This window comes from Tyto alba, unplaced genomic scaffold (assembly GCF_018691265.1).
Source record: "Tyto alba isolate M040663 unplaced genomic scaffold, T.alba_DEE_v4.0 Super-Scaffold_46, whole genome shotgun sequence".
Classification (NCBI taxonomy): domain Eukaryota; kingdom Metazoa; phylum Chordata; class Aves; order Strigiformes; family Tytonidae; genus Tyto; species Tyto alba.
In genome coordinates, this window is record NW_024881322.1 from 16137420 (window position 1) to 16160425 (window position 23006).

The window sequence follows — 23006 nt, forward strand, 5'->3', positions numbered from 1 at the left end:
GTATTTTCTTCTAGGCTGTGAGCAGTGCTCCTCAAAAAGAAGAAAACCAGACTGCCAGGCCTCTCCCCTCTGGCACGCAGAGATGAGGGCACTCCTTTACCATCTTGCTGCTGCGGAGGCCAGGCAGCACCAGCCTCACAGAAGCCAGAGCAGCAGCAGGCACTTTGCTCTTCCCATTTTCCTGGGAAACAGAGCTGGCAGGGGAGGGAAAGTGGGGCAGCTTCCCATGGGGAGAGGGAAGCTTGGAGGCTGCTCGGGGATTACACGTGCCGCCGCAGTGCACGGAGGCTGAGCTTCCTCTCACACCCAAGAGTGTCTTTCCCCCTCTCCCGCCGATCCCCCGCTACGTTTGTGGAGCTGTCAGTGGCTCTGTGGCCCCGGGCACCACGCCACGCTCCACCGGCCGCAGCCGGACCCATCCCAGGGCAGCCAGCAGCGTGGGATGGGAGAGGCTGACGCGGAGATTCCTCTCGCTCCCCCTTCTAAGCACAGCCGTAAGCATCCAGACCCAGGGGGATGGAAGTCCCACAGTAGTCTAATGTGAGAAGAGTTAAAAGCAGATATTTATCTTTCATGTCATCCAAAGGACAAGAAGCAAGCTATAAATCAAAATGTATAAATAAGAAAAGTAAAACTATCATCAAAAGAATTCTCTCATCCTTGGAGCACACATTGGATACATTAAAAAAAAAAAAAATGTGGCTCCAGCTTATACAAAATGAATACCCAAATCAGCATCAGCACACTACAATATAGGACAACAACTGACTTTTTCTTTCCTTGAGAGAATGGTTATTTACTGCTTAGGCATGCTCATAAATGCCGACTTGTAAAATTGCCATGAAAATTTACACGTGCAAGCACACCACTTTCTTCCCCGACCTTGAAAGAACCACTGAGACGTAGAAACAAAACACCCTAGTAATAGTCTATCTGTCACTGAAAAAAATACACATGCCTGAGAAATGTAAACTTTCTCCGTATCTTCTGTAAATGCAGATGATCCTTTGTAAATATATACAGAAGAGTAATATAGTTACCCTGCCTGAAGACCAAGTCTAAGTAACAATATACTAGTTCAAGGACACTAAAAAAATAAAAAAGTTGGAAAAGAGTTTCAGAAAGAACAGCCAATGAACTCTGTACACAAACCAGGACCTTCTCTCTTGCCCAAGCTGGTGAAGTCCAAACTCGCACTCGCAGCCTGGCAGGGAAAGAAGAGAGCTCACCGTGGGAGAGCGAGGGACAGCGGAGACCGAGGACAATAAGCACCACCTCCCCATCACAGACAGCCCATGACAGCAAACCCATGGCAACGCCACGTTGTTAAGCCAGGCAGGACGCGCTATGATTCTCCAGAGCATTTCTCCCCCCCCCAAAAAACAATTTAAAATCAAGAATTTGTCGGGGAACAAGGCTTTATTTCAGCAAATGCTTTTTAACATAAAAATCTAATCCCACCAGAAGTCTATGCCATTGTTTCATACACGTGTCTTCTTGTTTCAGGTTAAATTCTTTTTTTTTTTTTCCAATCACTGCCACTTAGTTACAGGAGCCCAGTGCTATACAAACCACTCTGGCAGCGATGGTTCACAGCAAGGCTCATCATGCAGCACGTGAGTTTTCTCTGTTGGTAAAGTCTCTAGCATTTATCTGGGACACTGAAGGGAAAACCCAAACCAAATAAAAAGCCACCAAAGCCAGCCTCCCTGTACTGCTCCTGCCGAGGACCAGCAGCCTGCTCTGCCCCACCAGGCACTGTGCACCATGATGCCCTCAGCTGCTTTCCTGGGGGATCTTCCTCTCCCCGTGCTGAGACTGCTCACCCTTGCAGACCGCAAATCGGCCTCAAAAACAAGACGCAAATGGCACGCGTTACCTGTTGTGGGAGGCCTAACTGGCTCTGTGATCCTCCTGTGCTGGTGTGCCGGTGGAAAAGGTCCAGCAGAACTTGGCCACCAAAATTACGGCCCCATCTGAGGCGTGCTGCTAGATGAGGTCCAAATCAAAGCAAAATCCAGTTCAAAGCCAGGCTTTTGGAGAAAACTTGTAGAGGAGCCCAAGGCAATAACCCAAAGAGAAAGCTCGTATTTGAAGATCAATAATACCAAGGGACCTGTCCTGTGGGCAGAGACAAGGAAGGCAGCTGCCAAAAAATCCACAGAATATCCAACAACCCCCTGCTATGATGTGATGGTACTTTATCTGACATGAAGGCTGCCAGCAAAAAGTTAAGCCCAGAAAATATTTTGTGTGCACTTAAGTCCAATAGTGAGTTGAGATTGGCAAAGCATTTGCCCAATCTGGCTGCAAAAACCCCACAGCCTGACTGAATAATTAATAAGTTTTGGGTACTCAGTACACTCAAAGGCGGCAGCCAACTAGGAAGACCAAAATTAATAACAGAAAAAGCAAATTAAGGATAAAAATCAGTAAGTGTTATCTTTATTCTTCCTTTACTTGTTACATGATCTGATTTTCCTTTCAGAACAGCAAGGAAGGTCTCAGTCTTGGCAGTGAATGCGACTTTTACCCCCTCATGCAAGGAAGCGTTTTACACGATACCTGTGGTGCTGAAGTGTAAAAAGCTTTCCCATTTTTAGTGCCGTGCTGCAGGCTCCTCTGTACAAAAAAGACACAGGAATTTATGTTTTTAAAGGTGACGAACTCCTGTGGTTTGCAACCGTTTCAGCACTTGCACAGATCAACAGATGTCTGACTTACAGGCAATCACAGACAGAACAAGTTTTTCACGTTGCGTTTTGGGTGGTGGTGGTTTATTTTTTTTTTTTTGTGTGTATGTATGTGTGTTGCTTTTGATTTTGTGTTTTTTTTTTTTTTTTTTTCTTTCCTTCGTCGAACAGCACGTCGCCACCGGCCTATCGCTGCCACCCTCCCCGCACTAGGCCCCGGCCGGCCTGGGCCGCCTCACCCCGCCCGAACCCGCTGCGGGGGGAGAGGGGGAAGGGGCGGGGGGGCTCTGTGTGTGTGTGTGTGTGTGTGACACATTTGGGAACCGGCAATTAAAAAAAAAAAAAACAACCAACCGCAACAAAATCCCACCCGCAAAGTCTTTTTTTTTTTTTTTTTTTTTTTTTTTTAAATCTTAAAATAAGCCCCGCCTCGCCTCGCCGGGGTGACGTCAGCGCCTGTCGCCGCTGTGCGACGTGGCCTTTGCGCGGCAGCGGTGAGGGCTGAGGGGGCGCGTGAGGGAGCGGGGGGGTGAGGGGGCTCCCCCGGCGCGGTTTGGGGGGCGGGGGGGGGCCGGGGCGGGCAGCGCGGCCCCGCAGCGGCCGGTGGGGAGGGGCCCGCAGCCCCTGGGCGGGCTGGCAGCGCCGGCGCTTCAGGGTGGGGTTGGGCCGAGGGGCTGCGCTCGGCGGCCCTCCAGCAGCTCTTGGCTTGGGGGGGTTTCTCGGGACCGGGTGGGTTTTGCCTGGTTAGGTGCCTTCGGTAGCGCCTCAGAAATACGGCGTCGGGCCCGAGCTGGGATGGAGCTGTTGGTTTTCCTCTTCTAATGCTGGCAGGCCTAATTTTTCGTATTTGTTGCAGGCAGCGGTAGGTCCTCCCGCTCACATATTGATACAGTGTCTTTATTTCCTGCAAAGTGTAAGTATCTTTTATAGCCCGCTTAGGTTAGAATATGACATTTTAATTTATCCTAAGTCTTTACAAATTTTGTAGGTAACTGTTTCTTCAACTTCTGTAATTAAAAAAAATTCTCTCAGTACGTATGTGACACCACCAATACCAAATCCGTTCGTCTTTGCAGGTAATCATGGATCAGGTAATGCAATTTGTGGAACCCAGCCGTCAGTTTGTGAAAGATTCCATACGACTTGTGAAAAGATGCACCAAGCCTGACAGGAAAGGTAAAGCACACAATAAACCAGAACACAATCCTTTCTTCATCTTCTGCCTTACCATGTACCTTTCCACGTGTCGCTTCTGTTGATTCATTTGTGAATGTTTCTCAGCTTCCAGTGCGAGGTTTAAACTTGAGCAGTTGTCCAAATGTTAATAGGTTTATGGTTCTGGATATAATAAACCAAAATGTGTCCTTTTTTGGTGTGTATGTAGGTGTGTGAGTGGAACTAAAACTCACCTTATAAAATAGGGTAAGTAGCTGAAATTAGCCACTTTGAGACAAGAAGGGAATAATTTTCATGTATCAGGTAAACTGGTCTGAGAAGAACTTGGGTGCACTTTGAAAAGACAAACGCAGCAGTCAGGTTTGGCTAATTGCAGTTATCTTGGGGGAAATTCTGGAGGAAACTGCTTGTTAAGTGACCCTGGAGGAAAAACATCATTTTAGGGGGCTCGGAGGGAGCTAGGGTTGCTTTTTGCAGTGCCCATTCAGTACTTTGCAGTTGCCAGCAGCTGCCTGGTTGGGACAGGAAGAACTTTGTTGCTGGAAGGATAGAAGAGAAGGTTTTTGGACTTTCTCAAAGGCATTAGAGACAAGCTGTAGCTACAACCAGAATGCAACTGGTTGTCCTTACTGGTAGTAGTTACGATGCTTTATTTACATGCTCAGGATGAAGTTTACTGACATCTTTTGAGATCACTAAGAGACTTCGTTCATTGGCAGCCTGGCAGGGTTGTGAGGGACTGTTGGCCTTAGTCCACTTCACAGTTGCTGTCTTAGCATAATTGAGAATAGCACTTAAGTACTCAATTTTTGCAGGGGCTTAAGATGTTGTCTTCCTGTGACATACACTAATGCAGCTTTTCCATTTTTGATACTGTGTTGGTGATTATTTTCAGGGATTATAGGGATATGAAGGAAAGATAATGGAATAAACATTTCATGAATTGTTATGGACTGTGTATTTCTGGTTATTATTTAAAAACATGTACATCTGCCATGCTCTGTGGAAAGCAGCAGCTTCTCTCTGAAAACCTCATCGGTCTTCTGAGAAAGTGAATTTGTTTCTCAACACCAGTGCAATTTGCTTTTGAACTGCTTCCTGTGCTAACATTACCATTTTTCTAAAGGGAGATCTCTCCTCTGGGCACTGTAGCGCACATCTCCTGTATGCCATACACGAGGCTTTCCAGACAATTTTTTTTTTTGTTTTTGCAGAGTTCCAGAAGATTGCCATGGCAACAGCAATAGGCTTTGCGATAATGGGATTTATTGGTTTCTTTGTCAAATTGATCCATATCCCAATCAACAATATAATTGTGTAAGTAAACATGACCTTCAATTTCACTGAATTCTACATTAATTTATCAATTTTACAGAGGATGTTAGTGAGCCCTACAGGATCCATGTTGCTTTAGCATCTGCGCATTGCACGTGTTAATGTAGCATGGCAGGTATTGTTTGATATAAAGGACTTGATCGGGAAGTAGGTGGTTAATTTAACATGCTGCAGAATACTAGATCCCTAGCTTTTTCAGGGGTTTTTTGAATATTCTGCTTCAAAACTGAACATCAGCTATGATTTCCAGTTCCTCAGTGTGTGTTTGACTATCAAGCACTTACCTTATTTAGATCTCGGATACTCTTCCTGTTTCCAGTTTGTAATTTGGGTATCCAAAGTAAATGCAATGGTAAGGTAGAGAAAACTGAGTGTGCTGGAAGATGAAAAGGCACAGAAGAAAGTTGGTCTTGTTTTATTTACTGAGCGCTAGATGTGTTTGAAACTTTGTTTTATGTACAACTGCATTCTGTAAAATAACTTTTGGAAACATTTCAGCATGAGAAACTTGACCCTTAAGTTGACTGACAGCCATGGCACTGACATATTAATGCTACCAAGTAAAACTCCACAGATTCTCCAGAACTGATGTAGTCCCTTTTCTAGAGCTTGAACAGGTTCAATACTATCCTGTGGTGGTGACGTGGCTTGCTTATACCTGTAAGAGTGGCCCTCTAGGCAAGGAGAAATGTTTGAAAATAAGAGATAAGCTGTAACGGTGTAATGTTTGTCCTAACAAGGCAATGGTGGGAGGATAAATTAGACTTCAAATGGGATCACTTGGTCACACCTGATTAGTTGAAACTTATTCCTTTGTTCTCCCAACAGAGGTGGCTGAATATTCATGATGAAGAACAAGACGTTGTGACACTTGCTGCAAAGATTTTACAGCTTTAACTTGTTTGCTATTAAACAAGCTCAGTTTGGGTTTTCAAACATTCTTGTCATCTTACTTCTCTTTATTCCTCTGTATGCGATCGTACCTGTCTACATTACAGGCTTCTTTTTAGTAATAGTAGAATGTCTTGTTTTGTTTTGTTACTTTTTCAGCTAATAGAATCAGGTAGGAAGGAACCTTGGGAGGTCTCTAGTCCGCTCTCTGAGGGTGACGGCTGTACAGCCACTCTAGAAGCTGTTCCAGTGCTTAATTCACTGCTTAGGAAACAGCACTGTTCCTGCAAAAGCAGACAGCAAGAAAACAGCATTACTGTGTCCTCTCAAGTGGTGATTTAAAAGTCCATCACTGGAATTCTTGTCACTAATTTCTGGAATCGCCGTCATTACCCCTAATTCCTTTCTGCATTTGGGAGGCCTGTTGGGTTATATTATGTACTTGACTGGAAAAAAAATCCATCGAGTAAAGAACTTGCGTTGCCAATCCTTATTCTGATGGCGTAATTAAGAAAGCCAGATGTGGTTACTAAGATGTACAGTTTGAGGTTAATTTAGTTGTCGAGAGATAGTAAGCAGGCCTTCAGCACGTCAACAAGTTGCTCACACAGTTGGATAGGATATACATCTGTTCTGGATACTGGTTCTGTAAGACAACTGCACATAGAATTATAAAGGGCTCTGCATTTATTGACATGAAAGTTTCCCTTATTAAGTGATTGAATATTTTGATTTTAAAAACTAAGCGTGCAAAAACTCTGGTAGATGCAATGCTTTTCCTCCTCATACTGAGATTAAGAAATATATATTTCACTTCAGAAAGCTTATGGTAAGCATTTGGTATTTGCAGAAGTTACAATGCTACTTCTATTACAGACTTTAAAAGCACTTAAAAATACTGGGAAATCTGGTACTGGTATTACAGCAAACCTGAAGCTTCTTCAGTATACAAACTTGCTTCATGAATAGAAAAGTTTAATTATTACTCTTTTTGGGAAATCTTTACCAGCACCTACATGTGTTACAAACCAGGACAGAAAAATGAGATCAACTACTCTTAGTGCTATCACTGTTTAATACAGTTTTACTATGTGCAACTGCGTACTGTAGTTTCTTTTGGCAAAAGGGGAAAAAAATAGTTCAGTATTGGAATAAAATGCTTCTTAAAAATAGACTGATAAGCAGTAGCAGTTTCTTTACTGTTCCCTCTGTGACTGTAGTGGGTAGCAGCTCAGGTGCCTTCTGACAGCAGAGTGAGGTACCAGAACGAAGTACTCGGTTGTTGCTACTAATCTTGATCTCAAGTGACTTTTATTTCAGATTTGGTTTTCATTCAGTACATAAAATCAGGGCCTGCTTCTATCTTTCGGACAGCTTTACTGTCTCAGCAAGATTTTGCAGTGTAATTTGAGTCGGATCAGAAAGGGCAGCTGTCGCTGATCTTATCTTTTGATAGCCATTGTCCACAGCAAAGGCTTGTCAGTCTCAATGGTCACAATCCCGGAGTCATCGTAGGTGTTGGAAGTACTGACGAGTGTTCCAAACTTCAGCAGCTGGTTAGCTACGAAAAATAAGAAAGAGATTTAGCGGTCCTCTTGAAACAAGTGCACTGATGTGCATTTTGCTGTTGTAAAGACTGCTGTTCCCACAAAGGAAAAAACAGCAGAGTCACTCTAACCCAGATAAACAATACCTGAAATAGGTATGCTAAATATTGATTAGAAGGCTTGTATGAGACTATCCAATGACCTGTAGAGGGAATAAATTAATATTTGATCCCTAAATTAGCGTTTTGAGTTTACAGCAGATTACTCCAAAAGCAGATTGCTGAACGTTACCCAGAGCTTCATACCTGGAAGCTTGTATTTCATTAGCATCAGCTCAAGTGCCAGTGCTACACAAGGTTTTTAGAGGAAAATGAGGCGGAGGATCTTCCTGTGGTTTCAAACACGGGATTTGCTTTAGCTCAGCAACAAGCCTATAATCTCTTAAAATGTCAACAGTTCTGGTGTAAAGGGCAGCAGTTAAAAGTGGTGTTATTTAACAACTTCTGCTTTGAAGTGACTTGCATCTTCTACTGCATGCCTAGTGAGGTAGGTGTCCACCTGCATTAGAAACCAAGTGGTGTTACTCTAACAAATAGCTAATGCCAATTTTAGGAGAGTTTAACACAGCTAACAGCGCAGTTGCAATGATAATTTAAAAATATTACTGAAGTTTTAAACAACTGTTCTGTATTGGTTTAGCTGACATGTTCTAAGGGTTACACAGACTTCCTACAAGCTGAAACTAAAGATACAAGCTGCCCTCACCAAAAAAAAAGCAGTTTAACTGTTATCTTCCATTTCTTCTCTTTTGGAGATAGCGTTGCTTCCATTTTGCAAACGTACAAACTTGCCCAAAGCACTCTTAATAGTAGTCAGTTCTGCATTAGTCCTTGCTCATACAAAGGTTCTGAGTAAGAACTCCAAACCTATCCTCCGTTTTAGTCTGTAAAACAAGCCAAATGACAGCTCTTACTCACTGGTGCAAGAGAGTTACATTGCCACGGAGGACACGAGGAGAACTGTGTGGGCAGGTCAGCAAGTCTGTGTGGCCTGTCAGAATTTCCAAATAGTGCATTAATGCGGAAGGAGAAATCCTCCGGCTTTGTGATCAAGCAGCTCACTAGAAATGGAGATCTCCCTGTGATCCAGAGGTGTGCAAAGCAATGTATCAAGTCCTGTCTTGTCAGGAGACCAACGCGCTGGTTGTGGATGTGAACATGGGCTACAGTAAACTTGGGTGCAGTAATTCATTGTTACAGTGCATGTTACACTGTCTACCCATTGCTGGAAGCTGCACAGGAGGAGCTGATCTTGCCAGGCTGTGTGGCCTGAAAATGAGAGACAGGAGTCTGAGAAAAGGCAGGACACGATGCGGTTCAGTGCCTCCTCTGCCAAATCTGCGCTTGCTGGTGCTTGTTCCTGCTGCTGCTCCTGTTACTCGCCTGAAAGGAACTGCAGAGGTTTGGTTGGAGTGAGAGAATAACACCTGAGTTTCACTACTGCTTTAAACTGAAGAGTCCTGCCATTTGAATCTCTCAGGAGTTTGGAGCATAACTGCAATGCAGTACAGAAGTTCAGCAAAGAGGAGAAAAAAAAAAAAAAAAAGTACTGTACTAAATCAATTATGTACCTAAAATAAAGGTGCTAGATTCTATCAGGATGATTTAGACACACAGCAGTGCTAGGCAGGCTTCCAGACAAAGGCCAGGATGAATGAGTTTTGGTGTTTGCTTTTGGAAAAGGCAGCAGCAGCCAATGGGGTTGTGCCTTACCAGGAGCCGACGCACTGGACTGCGTGGCCAGAGAACCCAGATTTCACTGTTTGCGGGTAAACAGGTCATTTAATGCACATGAGGTAACACAGGGGCAGAGTTCCCTGTGTAAAAATACTCCCAAAATACTGTTACGGTCAAGTTATGAATGTTTCCAGTGAGTTTTAAGTAGGAAAGCACCTTAAATATTTAAAAATATTTGTTGACAGAAAAATTACCCATTTTTGGTTACTATATATTGAAGCTTGAAGGTGGAGGGAGGAAGAACTTTGTGGATCAACTCTTCTGTATAAACCCACTCATTTAGTATCATTTATTGCTTCTTGCTCAAGACTGCCAGAATAATTCTTAATGTTTCAACTTTGCATATGAAATAATGGCTCTATAGAAGGCAAGAATTAAGAACAACATGGCAGCTTAATGAAACAAAATCTAAAAGCAGTATTTCTTCATGCATAAAATTAAGTGAAAAAAATCTTGCTTTTTTTTTTTTTCTTCTTTAAATAAAACGTTCTTTCCCACTAGATGGAGCCTTTTCTCTTTCTCTACCAGATTTTCTTCTGAGCAAGGATCACAGTTTGAAATGTCAAAGTGAAAAAATGCAAAACTCTATAAAACAGTATTGCTGATTCACGTGGCTCAGATGGACCAATTCCAAGTACTTGGTTTCACAACCAGCCAACATTTCAACTAACGTAATTAAAAATGCATGCTTTCCTTTCAATAAATGAACAGAAATAAATGTGAAAAACTAGGTTTAAGCCAGTAAAGGAAATAAGAGGTTGAACATAGCTACTACTTCTAGGAAAACGTCTGCTATCTCCTGCATTATGATGTGAAGTTTACAAGGTCAAAGAAGTGGGAAGTTTTATCAGTTCATACCTGATCCATTCCCTTTTTTTAAATGGCTTTCAGTCTTACTTGTCAAGTCCTAACAAAGGCCTTATGTCTTGGGAAAAAAAACTATTACCAAAAAACCCCAATTCTCTCTGTTGAGATTATTTTTCTGAAGTGCATTGCAAAGAAAACAACCTTTTTATTTTCTAATATTTAGTATTTCCAGTTTTGATGGCTACTAAAAATGATTTTAATAAAGTATTTCACATTGTGATTAAAAATATATATAAAAATCACAAAGCACCTAGGATTAGAATTCTCTAATTAAAAGAAATTTTATTTTGGATCACTGAAAATTTTCTTTTAGACTAATAGTAGTCTTTTGTTTTTCATGAGAACCTTCTAGAGCTGATTTGGATAAAACCAGAAGTGCTTCATCAAAAACGCTCCCCCTCTTCCAGCAGTGCTGGACATTTTTTTTCCCCTTAAGTTTTGCTCAGTGCTTTGGTTCCAATCAGACTCTGTTTACTGGTAATAGACTGTTGATGAGAAAAATACTCTACCCAGCTCCTCCAGTGTGGCTATGCTATTTTTCATTATTTGCCAACGATAAAGTCATCGTGTCCGGGTGGCCCTGAGCCTGGGTGGCCGTGCCTTCCAGGAAAGCCATGGGGGTCACGGGTGGTTCCTTGAGGAGGTAGCTAAGTAGTAGGTCTGTGATGTGGTTTTGAAGTCTGACAACTATGGTCTTAAAAGCAAATGCTATTCCTGCCTCTTCTGGTGGGGAAAAAAAAAACCCACAACCAAATAAAAACCAAACAACAAAATCTGCGATAAGACTGCTTTTTATGGTGTGCCCTATGTTCTAATCAGTAACGAAAGATTCTCATTTCTGTCGGATGGATTACAACACGTCACTAATTCAGACATAAACACGGTCATGGGCAGGGCTTATTTTGATGTGGTACTGGCGAAATCTTTTTCTAGCAGTTTTTATTTTGCTTAGCAGGGGGTTGAATCTACCAGAGTTTGAGAATGTTGGAAATAATTTAGAGCAGAAATCTGAGAGCTCGTAGGTGAGCTTCCCAAAGGAGCATAATCACATAGGTCATTATTTCTTAGACATCCCTTTTGCTGAACAAATTATATGACAAAGGAGGTCTCATTAACCCCAAGACTGCCTATTTCCACTATTTTATTGATCATCTTTTGATACTTTTCTTTTTTTTTAATACACAATTCTAAGGATGCCATGTGGAAACTGTTAATCTCAGATGTAAGATTTTGAAAATTGATGAATCTTAATGGTTGCTAGAACAACATCTGGAAATGTTAACAAAATGCATCCTTATAAGTAACCAAGCTATATAAAAAAAGTCAAACGAAACCCACCAAACCTAAAAAAGTATTTTAAAAACTCTTCACATAGTTATACCTCTACCATGGTTGGGAGTTTTATTTTTCAGTTGATGGTACTGAAAATGAGACCTAAGCTTTGTTTGCAATGTCTTCACTGTTGTGCTGCAGACTTTCAGCCTGGAAACTGAGAAACAGTGTGGACTAATTAAAACTAGATTGGGTCTCGTCACGTTAGGTGCTGCAAAAACATTAACTCTCAAGATCAAGTTATTCCTCCTAATAACTGTATTCATGATCTAGTAGATTTATAAACATTATTTCTATGACTTCATTGTACTATTTAGGATATTTAACATTCAGTCCAGCAGAAGAGAGCTTATATCAAGGTCTCATGTACATCTTGTAAGCTGCACTTAAGCAGGGCTTGAGGGAGGCATATACAGAGAAAAAGCTTCTTATATGTGGCAAAAGAAATGATGTCGTTAATTTGAAAGGCTTAATTGAACAAGCAGGCCCTCTGGTTATTCCTATATCTGTACCAAAACCCCAGTGAAATCTGGACAGCTGAGAGAGAGGCTTCTACCTGCAGTATCTAGTGGTCATGCTGGACGAGGAGTTCACGAGGTGCAAGTCCTTCCTTACCAAGGAGCAGATTTGGTCTTTCACAAGCAGTCATTTCTTTCACAAGAAGTGATTTCGGTGTGAGAATGGCCAAATAGTCACGCCTCACCTCTGTTACCCGAGGATGTGGAGGCAAACGGAAGCCTTTTGGAAAGCCCTTGAATGCAGGGGCATAGCACACGTGTCCCCGCCTTATGGGATTTCACCAACGGGTCAGGGGCTTACTGCTGGTACCACAAATGACTGAGAATGCAATGCTGTCACGATCAGCACGTCCCACACAGATCCTCTGATATCTATACGATGCTTCCTTTTCTCAACTGCGTGTCTCAATTACTTCCTGAAATATGTAAAGTCACACCTTGCTGCTTTCCACCACTGAAAACAGAAATAGCTACAGGAATACAAGCAGCTTGCCACTTCTAGCATGGATGTTTGGAATATCAAAATAATTAATTATCAATTAAAAGCCTTATTATAGTGAATGTAATCTTCTTCCCCCTAGGCAAATGCTGCATCAAAATGATAGAAAATTAAGATCAATAAGCTGAAACACAAAGTGAAATATTGAATTAACATTTGGTATCCTATTACAGTTTATCTGGAGAGGATTTCCCTGAAGTTCTGTGTTAGGAGCAAAAATCTGCATTTAAATGGAGATGCATTAGTAACGCATGAGCTAGTACTCTGCAGGTTACCCTGTGTCTGCAGTACAGCAGCATTAATTTTGCTATTTAAAAATAAAACCCAAATAGTTTATAGACTGATTCTCCTTTCCTGCTTCCTAGTTTTACACCTGTGATTAGGCTGACTTCACCGGAGTTAATCTTGATTTACACTGATGGATACAAAGGAAAAATTGGGTCCTTGATCTCTGTGCAGTGGGAACTGCAAAACTGGAAGTTGCAAATAACGGTAATTTGCAATAAAACACGAACTATTTTCAATACTGACACTACACAGAAGTACCATAAAGGCTTGCGGAGTCTGCTGGGAGGGGACAGGCTGGCCTGTCGTGGCACAGATCCCCCGAGGGCCCAGGGGAGTTTTGAACGAGCAGAGATTGCATTGGGCCGTTTTTTATCGTAAAAAAAATATTGTAGCTTTTAGTATCTGGTTCTGTAGCACAGAATCATGGTTTTGTAATCTGAGCAGATCTGTCTGAGCGGGCTCAGGGAAGCATGGGGCGGTCCGGGGCAGGGCCGGGTGGATGTGCCAGCGGTTCGGGTGCTGGCCGGGACGGTGGGCCGGGGCTCTGCGGGGTGAGCCGCCTGGCCGGCCTCACGCCGAGGGGATCCAGGAGGGGACAACGAAAGCACTGGCTGGCAAGGCTTAACGCTGTCAATTGAAAAGGGAGAAAAAGATGTTAACAGAACTGTGCGCTCTACCCTGGGTAGAAACCACCCATGTTGGGCGAGCCTTCAGAAATGCAAATGGACGTCAGAAGTTTTCATATTTATTTCCAGCACACATTTTTTTTTTTTTTTCCCTCATATTTTTTCCAGCTTTGTAATCATGGTGGTACTGCTAAGAATAGCTCAAACTCCTCCTGTCGTGTCACCTGCTTGGCGTCAATTTGAAATGATAAGCTGATAAAAATGATGCTAAGAAATAGAGCTCTTTCTACACTAATGTTTCTGCTGCTTAACTAAAATCAACAAAAAAACTTTAACTGCTGGAAGTTTCTATGGCTATTAGCAGCACTTTAGCACTAGTAACAAGACACACTCCAGTGTTTGTTCAAAATCACTTTAGCCTCTTAATTAAAGTGGCCCAGAAAGTCTGACATGGAAACTGTATATACTATTTTCAGTAGTGCCTTCCCAGTCTAGGTGTGATAAAGCTGTACCAATACTATAACGGTAGAAGTGATTTACCAAAAATGTAAAGTATGAGGAAAGCAAGTCAGGGAACTAGCTGGTCTGGAAGACTTTTGCTAAGCTAAAGGCAAAGCCAGGCTATGAAGCAGTTTAAAGAAATCAGTTTAGCCAGTAAGAAGCAGTGCGTTTACTTTGTTTTTGATGCTTTCCAGTAAGTTTGTGTAATGTTTATCAAACTACTTACAACTCTGAGGGGCTGTACAAGTGACAGGTACTATTAATAACAGTGTTAGAGCACTGAAGAAACAGCTGCAGAAATAAAGTGTAGCTTCAGTTTGACAGTCACTGCTGTAGAGATCTTGCATATAATATAGGCAAAATAACTTGTTGCTATTTTGGTCTCTCTCTACTTTGTGTTGTGAGATAAAGAATGCTATTCTCATGAGAAAAAGGGGCAGCAGTAATGCTGAGCTGCATCAGCTAATGAATTGTCTTAGTTATAAACATCCATAAGACACCTCATAGTGCACATCATCCCATTACGCTGCCATGCTTTAGAGACATTACTTAGTCACACAAAGCTGGGAATGTCAATCTTACAACCTTGAAACCCAAGATTAGCTAAAAACAATGGCATTCTGTCTCGGCATGTAGGTCTGAAGCTCTGGTTTGACAGGAGGGCAAATAACCTAAAAGTACTTGCTATTTTGAAAGCTGCTACACTGCCAAGTTGGTATGATGATGGTGAAATACACTGAATTTGTTAGAGGAAGATATCCAAATGATCCTAGCAAATGCAAATGACCACAGGCAGTGCTGCAGAAAGGAGTGAAATTCCCCATAAATTCCTCATGATCGGGCTGTTGGAGACAGGGAAGAGAGTTGGGGGAAGGCGAAGGAGAGGCAGTCTTGTCCTAACTCAAACCTCAGGGCTAGTAGACCACGTCCACGTACTGAAGCTTTGAACATCTTGGCACCAGAAAGCTTTTCAACACAACCAGATCCAGGACTGACCCTGATCAACATCTTGCCTCTAGCTACAGCAATTTTCCAATACTTCATGTAAAGATGAAAAAAAACACCCTGTCTCAGAAACCTATCTATCCTTCAAAGGGTTTTTAAGTATGATATTAGTTCACTAGAACACATACTTAATTATTTTTCTCTTCTGCTCTTTGGAATCCTGATAAATCCTGTCACATATAGATTCATCAGTTCACAAGAAGAGGCAGTAAAAGAGGATTTCAAAACACATGCATAATACAAGTCTTCCAGCTACTGTATGGTACCGTTGTTCCCACTGTTTGCAAAAATGTGCAGATACAATGATTATTCTTGTAACATCCAAACTGGGCCTGTAGCTGGAATATGTGCTCATTTGGGTTAAAGGGGGATCTTGTTCATCTGCTCCGCGGAGGAGAACAGCAGCACTGCACAATGGTCTCAGCCAACCTGTTCTAGCACCTACCAGCACGTAGGAAGAGTCCCCAGCGTCAAGTCTGCCATCAAATTTAGCATTGCTCTGCTCCCTTTCTCTGTGGTGGGGGATGTGATTTTCCCAAGGGAGTTGATCAAAAGCCAGTCCCTAGCCAGCCCTGAAAAACAAATTTAAGCAGGCTAGCTTCTCCTGCTTATCGCTGCAGCCAGCACTAGCTCAGCCCCATATCCCGTCCTGTTTTGCGGCGCAAGTTGCTCTGTCACTGGGCTGCAGTGCCAACATTAAATTAAGTATAATTTGACAAAGCTCTGCAGAGGCTCACTCCTTAACTCCAGCTTCTGCCGTGTTTTGTCGGGGCAGGAAGCGAGGAAGGGCAGCGGGCTGGAACGGGTATCTGTGGCAGAACAAAGGCGGCTGGACACAATGGCACGGTGCAGGCCAAAGCAGCTCTTCTGGACTCTGGGAGGCTTTCAACACTTGGCAGATTTAACCCCTTCCCCGCCAGAACGGGCGCAGTGCAGGTCTCCGCTCAGGCTCCCAGGTGGCCCCCCGGGACCCCCGTCTGTGCCGCGGGGTCCCTCAGCCGCCTCTTGCGGAGCCCCTTGCACCCTCACCCCGCGCCAGCCGAGTTACCGGCCAGGCACGACGGTTCAGCTGGGTCAGAAGAGCGGCCCTGGGGCTCGAGGAGCGGCTCCGAGCGCAGGGCAGCGAGCAGTTGCCGTCCCCCCGAGCACCGGTCGGGGTGCAAGGAGGGACAACGGCCTCGGTGTGCCCGGCCACCCCGCACCCCGGGCGTGTGAGGGGCGAGGGCAGCGCCAGCCTGGAAGCCGAGCAGCAGCCCCCCCCGTAGCTCCTGGCGCTTTATTACACGAACCCGACGTTGATCGAATTAAATCCCTGACAAAGAATTTTATTATGCAAGCCTTTATGGCGAACGGCACCATTTCCTAAAAGAGCTTGATGGAAATATGGTATTACATTTACACGGAAAATTAAAAGAACAAACTAGAATATTCATCCTGATGCACAAAAGGCATCATCAATAAAGCAGCTGTGCTTTTTGTCTAAAACATTTCTCTGGAAGTGGGTAATTATTATTTAAAAAACCCACACTGATCTGCTCCTGACAGCTCACAAGGTACATGTTCATCTACTTGCTCTCCCTGACAGCTGATCTATTCTGAGCACAGGTGACTAACTAATAAAAATCCATTATACTTCTAATAGAAAAGTAATTCCATTTATCTTTACCCTTCCTAGCAGCACTGCTTCCTTTCACTGCGTTGGGGTGGGATGCTGTAAGAGGTTTCTAAAATGTGGTTATTTTCACCCCTACAATTGCTGTGCATTACTTATAATTTTAGATTGCTTTGCTTTCTTTGGGAAAAACAATTAGACACAGATAATATCACCTAGAGGATGAAGCAAAAGCAATTATTTCTCTTACAAAATATCCCCCTAGATCTGCATGTGAACAACTAAGCTTTCTGATTTTTAATTTTATTACTTTGTCTTTCTGGTAACAAATAATTAATATGATTACTAGCACCCTATGTACTTCTAATGTTTATACTATTTCAATTATAAAGCTATTACTGATACTTATTAATTCTATTCCATTTATCATCAAACTTCCATGGTAAACTTACAGCATTTGTTGACATTCATGGAGCTGCAGCTCCTCCAGACTCACTCACAGGAATCCAGCAAAGTTTATCTGCTGCCGCCTCTGAGACAGAACATGAACTTCAACAGGAGACTGCAAACCACACTGGTTTTAGTTCAGTCACTCAATTGGATTAGATGGCTCTTCATGTCCTCCAGAAAATAAAGGATTTTTTTGAAATAGTGCTGCCCACCGTGTCTTCACAACCTTCCTTCTTTCTAAGCTATAAAGTCAGCTTTTTTTTTTTCTTTAATTTCCAACAAAAACATAACTTATGACATTGCAAAGCCTATTTCAGCTAGTAATACTGCTTCTTCCACTTCACCTGCCGTTAGAGCACTTTGCTTCAGGGAGGACACGGCAGTGGTATCTGCCTTGTATGTCAATCAGTAAGTCAGTGCATATGGCTCATTTAAAGTTTTTCTCTGTTTGCTTTTACAGTCTTTTTTTTTTTTTTTTTGGATGCAAGATTCAGATTCATTGTCGATGCTGCTGAATACAAACAGCTTCTATATAGTGTTTGTCCCCAAAATTAAAAAAGGGAGATTCATCATTCAAGACAAGTCCTATCGCATCGACTGTCAAAAGACTTTATTTGAGTGGAAAACTAGCTACTGAGGATCCTTTAGTTAGTTATGCGCTCTGGAAAAGTCTGATTGATTTCGAGTAATGATTTCCAATATGAACAATGCTCTTCGTCTTGGTGTGCCTCCTCCCGCTGACCTTTGAAAAAACCTTCCCTCCCCCCCCCCGCCCCCAACACCTTTTCGCAAACTGGCTAGTGATTCATCCTCTACCTTCAGAAATGTGCCGTGCACTTCCAGGCCCTGTGATTGCTAAGGATTCAGTGGTTTGGGGGGACGTTTTCTCCTGCTGCTTCTCCCCTAGGGAATAGTGCCTTAGCAGGGCTATGCCACGCTTTCTGCCCGGGCCGAGTGGAACGAAAGGCTCCTGCGTTAATCACGCAGCGCCGTGGCAGGTCCTGCCCAGGCCAGGTGATGTAAGCTCTTGACCCTCAAACGCAGGGGCCGAATGCACCTCTAAATTAATGTAGTGCTACACGGTGCAGTCAAAGACATTAAAGTTTTAAGAGTGCCATTGATTATATGTAGCTCAACTCTCCAACACGTTGGTCAAGATGGATGGCAACAGTCACGCTGTGGCACAGTGATGCATGTCAGCAGGCTCTCAGTTTTACTGTATGGAGGACTTGACATCGGCTTTTAACCTATCGATAAACCACCCCTAACACACTGCAAGAAGTAAAAAGGAAAAGGAATTACAAATCCAGTAGTCACATGTAAAATAAAAGACTAAGGCAACTACATTACAGCTCGTCTACTTCTGCCAACACCAACTAATTTCTTGTACTTGGGGCTGAAAGACCATGGGGGCTGCAATGGCTAAATAAGGAAATACATCCTCAAACAGCAGCTTTTTTTTTAGGCCAGAGGGAGCTTCCATAAAGTAAATCCAATTTATAGCCTGAGATGTTCCTTATCTCACCTGAAATTACTGTCATCTTCAAACATTTGTCATTCGTCACTAATTGTCAACATCTGAGGGGTACTGTAGGAGAAACATTCCTATCAACAACAGCTCAGGAAACCACCTTTCTGAATTTTATTTTGCACTCAAACTTATTAAATGCAATTGGATCTTATTTGACATTGCTTTTCCCATTCTGGCCATTTGGTGTACTCAACATTTTCCACTCTTTCTTCTTTTGTAGTTGCTTCACAAAACACATGATACCTAGCAGAATTTTATAGACATTAACTATCTGACCAATTGTTTAAAGTCACCAGATTTGAAATACTTTTTTTATTTTGCAAACAGGGAAAATGTTACTAAAAGTAAAATTATCTCAGAGGAAAAGCAAACTTTGCTAAAAATTACTATTAAAACATTTCTGTTAGTTCTAGAAACGATAGCAGCTTAAGTTCCTATCTTTCTTAAAAGTATCTGAAGGATAAAAAAATAGCACTGTAAAAGGTTTTTGATTGACCTGCCATCTACAGCAGACTAATGCAACTTTTTAGAGGTGTGGTGTAAGGAGAAGGAAGTAAGTACAGTTAAAGAAGATATGATTATGAGAATGTCTTTATCCTGGGGAAAGAACCATAGGTGTAAGAGTTTATTTCCTATGTTGTTTTTAAACTTATTTTAACTAGATACATTCACTTAAAATTGAAAAAAATCCCAACAACATGAATTTCTACTTACAAATAAGGCAGATCAACAATAAAGCACACAGTATTTCCAAATTATAAGCATTCCTTTTACTACTGCTACAGGGTTTCCTACCAATAGTTTCAACAAATCTGCTGCATAGTGCATTAAAAATGGATGTATCTATGACTAATACTCATAGGAAAAATTTGCCATAGCTATAATCCTTTCATCTGAATTCTTCTATGATCTACAACACCCAAATAAAAAAAATCTGTGACGTCTGTGTGCTTATAAAGCAAGCAGAAGTACCCAAGAATATATTGACACATCTAAAGATTAATCCTGGGATATTCCAATCAGAGTAGATGCTTTTCATCATTAATCAAATGCATAAGTGTCAAAGCAAGCGAGAGCTACAACTCTATTTCACCTCTTGGAAGATGTGGAGATAAGCACATATTCCTCCTAATATCATAACTTTAGGAGTAAATCACTCTGTATCACTACAAGACATCCCGTGATATGGAAGATGCCCGTGTATCCCCGAGGTAACCCTCAAAACCTCGAGATGTCTCATGCAAGCTTTGGATCCAACATCGGGCTTGGTGATCACCAAACAATTGTATTTATTTTGTAATTTAAGGTGTGGTCACCTATCAAAAGGTCTGTCTCTTATGGAATAGGCAGCACTGCTCTTCTGGAAACAGGCAGGCTTCTTTTAAGACCATCAGAATAATATCACGTGCGCTCCCACTACAATGCAGACTTCATGAGACCACGGGAAGTACTTAGCAGTGATCCTCAAAATCAGCCAGGAAGAAAGTCTGATAAGACCTTAAACCTTACTGGAAGGTGGGTTTAGAAAACACCAAACCAAAGACAAACATTTCCAGGAAGAGCTGGAGAACCTTGCAAGGTCTGCGCAGAACAGATACAGATGAGCCCTGCGGCAGTGAGGTCAGTACATGGCAAGAGGTTTGTCACGTCACGTCATGTGCAAGAGTGAAACCTGGATGATACACATTTTGAAGTACGAGGCTCATTTGCAGGCACATAAGCAGAAAAGAGAGCAATAAAGTGTCAAGCCTAAAAGCTGTGAGCAAAAATGTAGTTATATGACTTCTAACATCATCGTCAGCCAGGCGGATAAATCTCTGCATGCTGTTTTGAAAGGGTACCCATAAATAGTCATAGGATCCTCCGGCAAAGCACAGGACCTTTAGGGAAGGCCAAGAATACTGCAGCAAGCTCTTACTCAAACATACCTGAAGTCAGTCAGCCATAAATGATGCCTTACAGATGTCAGCACGCAAAAACTATACTGGAAGTGGACTGAGGGGCTTGAAAACAATGCTGCAGAACAGAAAAAGTCCTTCAAATCTATCATTTTGAGAGAGGGAAGGAACACTACCAAAGATTTAACAGTAGGAACCCCCCCCCCATCCCTTGGAAAGCTTGCCTTGCTAAAGCACTCCAAACTCACTAGATGCAGTTTGCCGGCTAACCTCTGTTGCCCCCAGGTAAACCCCTTTGTTAAGAAGTTTTGTTCCCTCTCTTGGATCATGGACTTCAAAAGTCAGGGGATGCTGAACGCAACACTGAGACAACTCCTGCAGTCTGTAGAAGACAGAATGGGCAATATCATTGATGCAGTGTAATGAGCCGGTTCCCGCCTCCCTACTGTGATTAATGGTGTGGACAGAGGTCTGCTCGCAGAGCTGATAGACGTGACTCTGGCCCTGGAGGCATGCCCTATATATAGCGCTGCGTGAATACATGCATGAGAGATTGGCAGGCAGAGGCAGCTCTGGGAGCCTTTGTTATTGTCCAGTTTACTCTTTCCTCAGCTCCTCCAGCTCGCACAATCTGTGTAGCCTCTGGGAAGGCAGCTTTAGAACTGGCTTACTCGATGGAAGAAGCTGCTCTTCTTGATGCATATGATGCAAAGTAATGTGACAGTGATTGACAGCTAGGGGGGAAGAGGAGAGGAAAAATGAGTTAAGTCAGGGTATTGTGTGAAGGAGCAGAAGGGAGAAAGGAAAAAAAAAAAGGGAAAATTCCTCATTACCACAGCACGTGTGCAGTGGCGGAGATAAGAGTTGCTGTTTTTTTATAATAACAATCATTATTAAAATCAGTTAAGTTGACACAAGTTTATGATGATATAAATAGTACCCCAGTGATTACTGAATGTTTTGCTTCAAAACTTCATCTTCCCCAAATAGAAAATAGTTAATAAGTTTAGGAGTCTGCCAGTCTACTCCCCCTTCACGTTTTGGGAACAGGTAAAGTAATGAGAATGTAACCCCCAGGGCCTGGTCCTATCTGTGCTTCCATTGATACACTGCTCTCCTCATGCATACATTTAAGGTGAGCCAGAACTTGCCTGCCAGCTTCTCATTCCCTTCTCCCTTATACTGCAGAGCCAATTGTAATTTTTATTGAATGATGCAATTACATTGCAATGTACTGGGCAAAAGTGTACTGCTGCTTTTGTGCTTTCTTAGTTCAGGTCTGAAATCAGAAAAAAAAAAAAAAGCAGTAACTGATTCCATCAGCCTTTTTTGTATTGAAACAAAAGGTAACACCCAGAGAAACTTCCTTCCACTAGAAAGACGAAGAACTCAAAAACTGAAATCTCTCACTTTTTTTACCTTCAGGAGTTGATACATGCCCAACAGAGACATCCCATTTTCATTTATCTTCAGCAGACTCTTAGATTCCAGACCACTAGCATGGAAAGCTGAAGTCTTGAAACCAAACCAAACCAACCAACCAACCAACCAACAAAACAACAACAACAAAACAACAACATAAACAAGAAACACACAAACAAACAAACAAACAAAAAAACAAAACAAAAAACAAAACGAAACCTAAAGAAGAAATGATACTAACTTGAAGACACTTGTGGCAAAACCAGAGACATTAAAATACATCAAGGAGGAAAGAGCTTATTTGAACAAATCCTGACTGGCTCTTATTCTTAGTGCCGAGTAAAATACCCCTTTCCAGAGCTCCAGAAGACATGCTGAAAACCACTACTTCTATTTGGAAATAAAGTTTTACAAGCATCTCGTAAGAAGATGCCACGCTTGCACTCAGCCTGAAGGATCTACCTTTAGTAGACAGACAGTAAACAGGTTGTGCTGTAGTTTTCCTTCTGTTGCCTATGTGCATGCAGCTCTGCATAACAAAGTCACAGGAGACAGAGTTAGGAAATGACATGCACATTAGTTGTCTATCTGTCAGTACAGAAACTTTCTCTTCCAGAACAGGAACCAAATGTTGGATTTTTATGATTAAATTCTGATTTTCTGCAGGTACTAGTATCAGACCAAACACCACAGCACGCTCAGTTTGATGTAGCATTAACACCAGTATTTTAGGAAGTTCTGCATGGAATCATGACGGTCTAAACCACCAAACCCTCCCCTCGAGAGCCCTTAATTGCTAATGGGACTAATTTCAGTGTATGCCTCTCTGAAAATCCTGGATCTCAAACACTTCACACTTTATAGAAGGCTGTAATCCAGAGTCATCTTTGCAAAAGGTCTGCAAGTCAGGATGGGTCACGACGGATCAAACTTTGAATGTATCTCCTGCTTTGAAAACACCCAGTAGATCTCACTGCCATTCCGTAGGGAGATCGGCTTCAAACAGTGCAAATCTTCAG

At 42.4% G+C, this 23006-nt stretch overlaps 2 protein-coding genes across 6 annotated transcripts in view; one reads left to right on the forward strand and one right to left on the reverse strand.

Annotated features, from left to right (window-relative positions):
• The first annotated feature begins 3100 nt into the window (after positions 1–3100).
• Positions 3101–6140, forward strand: SEC61G (SEC61 translocon subunit gamma). Of its 3 annotated transcripts, none has more exons than XM_032987026.2 (5): positions 3107–3187; positions 3550–3606; positions 3770–3869; positions 5084–5186; positions 6033–6140. In XM_032987026.2, the coding sequence occupies exons 3-5, from the start codon at positions 3776–3778 to the stop codon at positions 6040–6042; spliced, it is 207 nt and encodes a 68-aa protein (XP_032842917.1). In that variant the 5' UTR covers positions 3107–3187; positions 3550–3606; positions 3770–3775; the 3' UTR covers positions 6043–6140. The 3 variants fall into 3 exon arrangements, with proteins under 3 accessions (XP_042662311.1, XP_032842917.1, XP_042662310.1); XM_042806376.1 differs by having other exon boundaries at positions 3131–3202; XM_042806377.1 differs by lacking the exon at positions 6033–6140 and having other exon boundaries at positions 3101–3187; positions 5084–5190.
• A 1247-nt stretch (positions 6141–7387) lies between these two features.
• Positions 7388–23006, reverse strand: part of TPK1 (thiamin pyrophosphokinase 1) — a 327111-nt gene continuing 311492 nt past the window's right edge. For all 3 annotated transcript variants that reach the window (XM_042806372.1, XM_042806374.1, XM_042806375.1), the window contains one exon: positions 7388–7656. In XM_042806372.1, the coding sequence (XP_042662306.1) occupies positions 7538–7656 (119 nt within the window). In that variant the 3' untranslated portion in view covers positions 7388–7537. The remainder of the gene's footprint in view (positions 7657–23006) is intronic.

Excerpts from the sequence above, each read along its gene's own strand:
- SEC61G (XM_032987026.2), top strand. The coding sequence starts at position 3,776 with ATGGATCAGGTAATGCAATTTGTGGAACCCAGCCGTCAGTTTGTGAAA. Across the intron at positions 3,870-5,083 it reads CACCAAGCCTGACAGGAAAG|AGTTCCAGAAGATTGCCATG; the intron begins GTAAAGCACACA and ends TTGTTTTTGCAG.